The sequence below is a fragment of the Oxyura jamaicensis genome, chromosome 2 (genome assembly GCF_011077185.1).
Source record: "Oxyura jamaicensis isolate SHBP4307 breed ruddy duck chromosome 2, BPBGC_Ojam_1.0, whole genome shotgun sequence".
NCBI classification, from domain to species: Eukaryota; Metazoa; Chordata; class Aves; order Anseriformes; family Anatidae; genus Oxyura; species Oxyura jamaicensis.
Window position 1 is genome coordinate 157544532 of NC_048894.1, and position 8594 is coordinate 157553125.

General features: G+C 59.9%; 1 protein-coding gene across 3 annotated transcripts in view; it reads left to right on the top strand.

Moving 5' to 3' along the window:
* The window catches only part of LOC118163300 (1-phosphatidylinositol 4,5-bisphosphate phosphodiesterase gamma-1-like), a 17491-nt gene extending 9546 nt beyond the window's left edge, over positions 1-7945 (top strand). Inside the window, exons 18-32 of one of the 3 annotated variants that reach the window (XM_035319836.1) lie at positions 272-391; positions 1069-1252; positions 1586-1663; positions 2508-2611; positions 2820-2916; positions 3132-3198; positions 3783-3946; positions 4228-4324; positions 4450-4674; positions 4947-5095; positions 5719-5833; positions 5992-6153; positions 6278-6366; positions 6477-6661; positions 6756-7945. In XM_035319836.1, coding sequence (XP_035175727.1) covers positions 272-391; positions 1069-1252; positions 1586-1663; positions 2508-2611; positions 2820-2916; positions 3132-3198; positions 3783-3946; positions 4228-4324; positions 4450-4674; positions 4947-5095; positions 5719-5833; positions 5992-6153; positions 6278-6366; positions 6477-6661; positions 6756-6807 — 1888 coding nt within the window. In that variant the 3' untranslated portion in view covers positions 6808-7945. Of the gene's footprint in view, positions 1-271; positions 392-1068; positions 1253-1585; positions 1664-2507; positions 2612-2819; positions 2917-3131; positions 3199-3728; positions 3754-3782; positions 3947-4227; positions 4325-4449; positions 4675-4946; positions 5096-5718; positions 5834-5991; positions 6154-6277; positions 6367-6476; positions 6662-6755 lie in introns of those variants that run through there. The other 2 variants (XM_035319837.1, XM_035319838.1) reach the window with 2 other exon arrangements.
* Positions 7946-8594: the final 649 nt, after the last annotated feature.

The following is an 8594-nucleotide window of genomic DNA, read 5'->3' on the forward strand; positions in this document are numbered from 1 at the left end:
TTGGGTCCACCATCCTCTTCCACCACTTGTCCCACCTTTGGGTCCACCATCCTCTTCCACCACTTGTCCCACCCTTGGGTCCACCATCCTCCTCCACCACTTGTCCCACCCTTGGGTCCACCATCTTTTTCCATCTCTTGCCCTGCCTTGGGTCCACCATCTTCATTCCTCCCTGTGCTGGCCCTGATACAGCTGGTGTCAGATCTGGGGTGCTCCCTGGGATGCGGGGATGCTGTTTCCAGCCCACTGCCTCCTTCTTGTTCCTGCCCAGGTGGTATCATGCCAGCCTGACGCGCCTGCAGGCTGAGCACATGCTGATGCGAGTCCCGCGGGATGGAGCCTTCCTGGTGCGCAAGCGCAGCGAGCCCAACTCCTACGCCATCTCCTTCCGGTGAGTGCAGCCACCCTGGCACTGGGGAGCACTGGGCCCCCAGTACCGGCAGGACCTGAGCACACTGGGGAGAGCCCAGCACAGGGTCCTGAGGGACAGCAGGGCCTGGAGCCCCCCTGCCATGAGGAGAGACCCCGAGAGTTGGGGCTGCTCGGCCTGGTGAGGAGGAGGAGGCTCCGGGAGAGCTCCCCCAAATCCCTGCGGCCCTACAGGGAGGTGCGAGAGGCCAGGGCTGGGCTCTGCTCAGGGGGGCCCTGGGCCAGCCGCGGAGGCTGTGGGCCCAGCCTGGAGCCCAGGAAGCTCCTCCTGGCCCCCAGGCAGAACTGCTGGGATGGGCGGGTGCCAGAGCCCTGGCACTGGGACCAGGGGCTGGGGGCTCCTCTTTGGGGGCTCCCCGAACCCACCAGGCCTTGGGGCTGGTCACCCTGCTGTGGTGGGGGTTGACCTGATGGCCCTGAGGTGCCTCCAACCTTCCCCATTCTGTGCTTCTGGGGGGGATACTACGTCTGCGTGCTGCTCTCATGGGTGGGACACCCTGGCTGCGGTGATGGTGAAGCCACGTCCTCAGAGCTGTCACACCAGCAGCATCCCACACTCATTTACCTCCTGCCCGTCCCCCCTCGTTGAGCTGGGGTCTGGCCACCCCTCATGGCTCCCCGCGGCTCTCTTGGCCTCAGGGCGGAGGGGAAGATCAAGCACTGCCGCATCCAGCAGGAGGGCCGGCTCTTCATGCTGGGCAGCTCGGCCGAGTTCGAGAGCCTCGTGGACCTTGTCAGCTACTACGAGAAGCACCCGCTGTACCGTAAGATGAAGCTGCGCTACCCCATCAACGAGGAGACCCTGGAGAAGATGGGCACCACCGTGAGTGCTCCCAGTGGTGGGGACAACGGGAACGGGGGCTCTGTGCCATGCAATCCATCCCCATCTCCATCAAGGTGGGAAGATCTCCAGTCTCTGGGACAACAAAGGAGATTTGCCCAAAGTCCAACCCAAACCAGCCAAGTTGGAATCTACTGCCATGGCCCTTGGCTATGGCCGGTCATCTGTGCCAAACATAAGTCCCATTTGATGAGTTTTAAGGGGATATTGGGTCCTTGTCAGCCTCCTCTCAGCCACACATGGTGGCCCAGCTTCATAAGTGTTCCCTCAGTGTCCCCACAGCCAGGTGACCTGCCTTGATGTCTCTCCTTGCAGGAGCTGGACTACGGAGCTCTGTACGAGGTGCGGACACCCCACTTCTACGTGGAGGCCAACAAGATGCCGATGGCCAGGGTAAGAGGTTGAGATGGTGTCCCCAGGAGGTGCAGGGTGGTGGGACATGGTGATTCTGGTGCTGGGGCTCCTGGAGGGTTCCCCCACCACGTCCTCCACCATGAACCTGAGAAGCTGTGATGTTTTGTTGTGTTTCTCTGCCCCTTGAGCAATGCTGGAGCTGGTGGGAACCTTCCCACCTCCCCATCACTTGGGGACAATCTGAGCTCCAGCATCACAGTGGGGAGGGGTCACGTCTGGAAGCCAAGCCAGGAATCTAGCAAAAGTTTGCCCCAACAGCAAGGAAGCCTTGATGGGACCCTTTGCACTGGGGAGAACCCAAAAAGAGAAGCTTTAGGGTCATTTCCCAGTTGGTGCACTCTCCATCCTTGGAGGTCTTCAGAACAAGGCTGACCCTGCAGGAGCCCTGAGGTCCCTTCCCTGTGACCCTACAACCTCATGGTCCAGCACTGCTGTGCTTTCAAAGTCCTTTTGCAGCAAAGCAGCTCTCAGGCTAAGATCAGACACGGGAAGACTTAACCCAAAGGGCCTTCTTCCAGGGTGTGTGGGAATGTCAGGGGACAAACCCCTCGAGTGAAACAGGAGAAAACATTGGGAAGAGGAACGTGGTGGTTGCATGGGACCACGGGCACCTCTTGTCCTCTCTAACACGCCCCAGTTTTGGCATGGGCTTTTGGGGGACACTGTCCCCCATGGTCGGGCACCATGGGGTGCTAACCCTGGGTCACGAGAGCCCCCGTGCATCATTGTGGGGGCTGAGCAGGCGACGCTGCCCATCAGCACCCCCAAGATGGGCATCTCAGGCTGGGTGGTGACACGTGTGTCCCTCTCCCTGGTGGCCTAGTGCACGGTGAAGGCTCTTTACGACTACAAAGCGCAGCGGGAGGACGAGCTGTCGTTCTGCAAGCAGGCCATCATCCACAACGTCGACAAGCAGGACGGGGGCTGGTAAGGGCGGTCCAGTGCCCTGGGCAGCATCACGGTGGGCAGGGGCGGTGGGTTTTCCTGCGGGTCTTCCTGCGGTGGGTTTTAACAGCCTTCTTTTCTGTCCCCCCTCCCCTTCCTTCTCCGACTGCTCCCCGACATCGCATGCGGCGTTAACACCCCTGTCCCCCCAGAATTTGTCCGCTTGCCTTGATCCTCTCACCCCTTGCAGGTGGCGGGGGGACTACGGGGGCAAGAAGCAACTGTGGTTCCCGGCCAACTACGTGGAGGAGATCGTCAGCACGCAGGCTCAGGAGCAGGATGAGGCTGTGAGTGTGATGTCCCCGTGTCACCTCCCTTCTCCAATGCACCCGGGACCAAAGCCACCTGAGATGCTTCCAGCCCAGACACTTATCTGGAGGCCAGGAGATGCTCCAGGCCCAAGCCATGCTGTGTTTTTTGTTGACTTTTGCTCAGCTTTGACCAATTTGGAGGGCTGGGTGGAGGCTCAGCCACCACCTACCTCTCCCTTCCTCTCTTGCAGTCATCAGAAAACAGCCCCCTGGGGAACTTCCTGAAGGGCTTCATCGACGTGCCATCCTGCCACGTAGGTGAGTGTCCCCACCACGTCCCCAATAAGCCCCTCCCAAGCTGGAGCTCAGCACCATGTGCTGAGGCTCTCCAAATTCATCACATGCATGGGGGTGGCTGGTGGTGAACCGCTTGCTGATGGGTGCTGGCAGCTCTGGCATGAGGCACAGCTGGCAAAAATGTCCAACCAGGGAGAAGGAAGGGCCTTATGCTGATTTCAGAGGGATTTGGCTGATTTTGGAAGGATTCAGAAAGATTCAGAGGTCTGGATGGTTTGAGGAGGATATTTACCCCTGTCTCAAAGGAAAATTCTTTTTGGAGTGAAAAGCTGAAACCATAAAAAGGGGCAAAAGAGACCATTTTCGGTCGCTGCTTTCACCTCCAGCATGTTTTCAGGGACTGACTACAATTTAATGGGTGTTTGGGTTTGCCTTTCCCACCTTCTGTTTCTCGTCGATTTGCAATTTTGGGGAGGACCCTCAAAGAGGGTGCTGGGGAGGGCTGGCGGGGGCCCAGGAGCAGGACCGCTGAGGTTTCATTTGCTCCACAGAGCCATCCGTTGGGAATGTCTTCAAGTAAAGCCCCCCCTCTGGTGTCCTTATAGTTATCTCCAAAGACGGGAGGAGCTCCAAACCATTTGTCTTCACCATCCATTCCCAGCAGATGTCCCACGCAGCCCAGTCGCTGGACGTGGCCGCGGACACGCAGGAGGAGCTCAGCGAGTGGGTGGCCAAGATCCGAGAGGCCACGCAGAACGCCGACGCCAGGGTGAGGGGCGCTGGGGTGAAGCCAGTGGGGGAGGACATCCTTGTCCCCAGGGGATGGACGCCAGGTGGTGGTGGATGTCCCCTTCCCATGGTGTTTGGACACCAACGGACGGACCACCCCCAGAAGTGGATGGTGGTGGATGTCCTGTCCCTTGATGGACAGACCGTGGTGGACAGATGATGGATGTACAATGGATGGTGGTGGACATCCCCATCCCCTGGTGGATGGCCCCCAGTATCCCTGCAGAGGAAGTGTTTCAGATCCTGTTTTCCCTCGTGCAGATGCAAGAGGGGAAGATCATGGAGCGGAGGAAGAAGATTGCCCTGGAGCTCTCCGAGCTGGTCGTGTATTGCCGCCCAGTGCCGTTTGATGAGGACAGTAAGTGCTGGGGAAAGGGGCTGATGGGATCAGGAGGGGAAGAGCTGGGTAGAGGGGAACTGAGTGGTCACAGGGCTCCCAGAGAACCCTACGTCCTCCTCTGATGGCCACCTTGGTGCTTTCAGAGATTGGCACGGACAAGGCGTGCTACCGGGACATGTCCTCCTTCCCGGAGACCAAGGCAGAGAAGTACGCCAACCGCAGCAAGGGCAAGAAGTTCCTGCAGTACAACCGGCGCCAGCTCAGCCGCATCTACCCCAAAGGGCAGCGCCTGGACTCCTCCAACTACGACCCGCTGCCCATGTGGATCTGCGGCAGCCAGCTGGTGGCCCTCAACTTCCAGACGCCCGGTAAACCATCCTCGTCACCACAGGACACCCCAAAATTCACATTTCTGGTGGCTTAGCCACCGGTCCCGTGGTTGGAGGTGGTTTGGATGACCTCTCTAACCTTTGTCCCCACCTTGATGGGGATATCTCTTGGTTGTTTCATGCAAAATCCTTCTACCCCGGGTTGGGGGCTTTCAGCAGGGGGCTTGCCAAGGCTTAGGGACCTTCTGCCGGGGGACCCTAAGGGGTCCCTGAGCCCTGTGGCTCAGATCTACTCTGTCCCCTGGCCACAGACAAGCCGATGCAGCTGAACCAGGCGCTCTTCATGCTCGGCGGCCGCAGCGGCTACGTCCTACAACCCGACATCATGAGGGACGAAACATTCGACCCCTTTGACAAGAACAGCCTGAAGATCGTGGAGCCCATCACAGTGCAGCTGCAGGCAAGTGGGCAAGGATGGTGAGTCCGTTCCAAGATGGTCACCATCAAGATGGGGGCACAGTTCTTCCTGGGTTTTGGGTCAATTTTTACGTGTTTCAGACCCGTGTTTGCTTTGTAGAGTTCAGTACCCCATGATCTTTCATGGCACGATATTTCCGGGAGGGAGAACCTCACAATTACACAAAGCTGAGCACAACTCAAGTGAAATTGAAATAGAGCTAAAAGAGCTAAAAGTATCCCAGAAGCACCTTACCCAACCTTTGGGTCCTTTTGTGGGACGGTTTGGTTTGTAGGCACCTGACTGTTGGGTACGGCATGGACAAAGCAAAAGTTTTTCAAATCATTTTGCAGATGCAGCTAAAACCAGTCCAAGGTCATAGTCCAAGGGGGTTGGACCCAATGATCTTGGGGGTTGGACCCAATGATCTCTTGAGGTCCCTTCCAACCTCTACAATTCTGTGATCCTGTGATAAATAAGGTGTGGCGTGGCTTATTATGGCCATGGAGCTTTTGGCAAGCCCAAACCAGCCAAGCCACAGGGCTGCCCCGAGGATTCCTTCCATAACCACAGGGCCATCATGGCCAGACCTCACTCTCTTCCTCCTCCCCCTCTTCCTCCTGCAGATCCTCGGTGCCCGGCACCTGCCCAAGAACGGGAGGAGCATCGTGTGCCCCTTTGTGGAGGTGGAGGTGTGTGGCTCTGAGTACGACAACAGCAAGAACAAGACGGATGTCGTAGGTGAGGGTCCATGATGACGTTGGGACGCCCTTCAGGATCCCGTTGGGGCTGGGTTTCACGAGGAGCAAAGGGAAAAAGCATCTCCTACTAACGGGGGAGCCATGGTGCTGCGCTGGTGCCGTCCATGTGTCCAGCCCTGCTCTGTCCTCACCCCCTAGCCGACAACGGCTTCAACCCCGTGTGGCTCTTCAAGCAGTTTGTCTTTGACATCAACAACCCCGAGTTTGCCTTCCTCCGCTTCGTGGTGTATGAGGAGGACATGTTCAGCGACCCCAACTTCTTGGCACAAGCCACCTTCCCCGTCAAGGGTCTCAAAACAGGTACGCCCCGTCCATCCACACCATCATCTTCATCAACCTCAGCCCCTTGGAGACCCAACCATGGCCACGGGGAGGGGCTGGGACCCTGCCAGAGGTTGAGCTCTTGTCACGGTGTCGTGTCCAGGCTACCGGTCGGTGCCGCTGAAGAACAGCTACACCGAGGACCTGGAGCTCGCCGCCCTCCTCATCCACATCGAGATCATCAACGCCAAGGCAGGTGTTGGGGCCAACCTGGGAACCCCTCATCCTCGTTCTCCCAACCCGCAGCAGTCCTGGGGTGCCCCCATCCCCTCCCAAAGCCTCACACCCTTGTGTCGGAGCAGGAGGAAGACGAGGAGAACCTCTACTCGTCCATCCAGCAGCTGCGGGACCGTGCCAGCGAGCTCTCCAGCCAGGTCTCCAGCTACGAGCGCACCAACAACTGCGACTCCCGCTACCAGCAGCGCCTCGACGAGCTACGGGCGGCCCAGGAGCGGCTGATGGAGCTCACCGAAGTCCGCAACCGCAAGTGAGTGCCCCCCCCTGCTTGCCCTGGACCCTCCCCTACTCCAGGAGGTGCCTTCCAGGAGGGTCCCTAACGCCACCTCCCTGCTCCACCTCAGGCTGATGGAGAAGAAGAAGAGGGACCGGCAGCTGGTCACCAAACGCAGCTGAGCCAGGCGGGCTCAAGGCCACCAGCCCCTCATGGACCCCCTTCCCCTCCCCCTCCCCCCCCCCGCTGCCTCCCACCACCTCCTCTTCTGCTGCAGAGGGACAGGAGGATGTGGGGGGGGGGACAGATCCGGACCTCCTCCTCCCCGTACCAGCCCCCAAAGCCCCCCCGGGTGCCAAGGGTCCCAGGGCCGGGCGACGGCGGTGTGACAAATCTGGGGAGAAACGGGAGCTTTGCGTAGGTCTGCCTGTGATGTTTCCCCGTCGGAGGACGCTCCGGTGTAAATCTCAGATGCCTCGGTGCCACCCCGTGTCCCCCATGTCCCCTGGGGGTGCCGGTGGGGTGGCCACCTCTTCATCCCGCGTCTCACCTCCCTCAGGGACCGATGGGGAAACTGAGGCACGGAAGAGCTCTCCCGGTCCCCAGTTGGTCCAGGATGGGGCAGGACCAGCCACCCCCGTCCTGCCACCTCCCTCCTGGGGACAGGGGGGGCACCGGCGTGAGGACGTGAGGGACGTTTGGGGGCAGAGGGGCGTGTTTCGCCCCCCCCCCCACTATAAATATCTGTATTTTCTTCTTTTATCCAGCCTGTACATATGGCGGGAGGGGGAGGGGCTCTGTGTCAGCACAGTATTAAGGCACGAGGGGACCCCAAAACGTCCAGAGATGTCCCCGACACGGGCACAAGGGAGCAGGGGGGGACCCCAAATTATCCAGAGGTGTCCCCAGCACAAGAGAGCGGGGAGGTGCCCAGTGCAGGCACCTGGTAAATGCGGGCACCGAGACAGCCCTGGGGTGGCTGGGGACGTCCCTGAGGTCACCTGGGGATGGGGACGTCCCTGGGGTCACCTGGGGATGGGGACGTCCCTGAGGTCACTTGGGGATGGGGACAGATCCTGCCGCTCCCTGTAGGTAAATCCCAGCGTTTGGGGCATTTCCTAAACAAAACGCCAACGAGGGAATTCATCGGAGCCCCCCAAAAACACGCAGGACAGGGACGTCCCCAAAATGTCACCTCTGGTCCCCGTGACGCCAGGACAGTGGCTGGGGACATCTCGGGGTGTCCCCCGGGTCGGGGTACCCCCGTGGGGGGGGGGATCTGTGTATTCTTTGTATGAAAATAAATCTATTTAGCCAATATTTATACCCCGCTGCCGTGGTCCGGTTCCCCAGCTCTGCCAGCGCTGGGTCACAGGGTGAGGGATGTCCCCAAGGGGGTGGTGTCCCCAAGGGGGTGGACCTCTGCCCCTCTGGTGTCCCTGCAGAGGTGGGGACACCCCGGTGCGGGTTTTGGCTTGGGGTGTGTGAGCGGAGGGCAGGGCCACCAGGGCTGTGGGGACGTGGGATCTGTGGCTACGGGGACATGGGGACGTGGGACAAAAGGGCTGTGGGAGTATGGGGCCATGGGGACACAGGGTGATGGGACTACGTGGCATAGGGTTATGGGGACACCGGACTATTGGGACACCGGGACACGGGGCCAGGGGGTCACAGGGCTATGGGGACACAGGACACAGAGCTATGGGGACACAGGGATATGGAGCCGTGGGGACACAGGGGACAGGCCATGGGGACACTGGGCTATGGGACCATATGGCATAGGGTTATGGGGACACCGGACTATGGAGACACCGGGACATGGGGCCATGGGGTCACAGGGCTGTGGGGACACAGGGGACAGGCCATGGGGACACAGGGCTGTGGGGCTATGTGCCATAGGGTTATGGGGACACAGGACCATGGGGACACAGGATTACGGGGCCACAGGGATATGGGGCCATGGGGACAC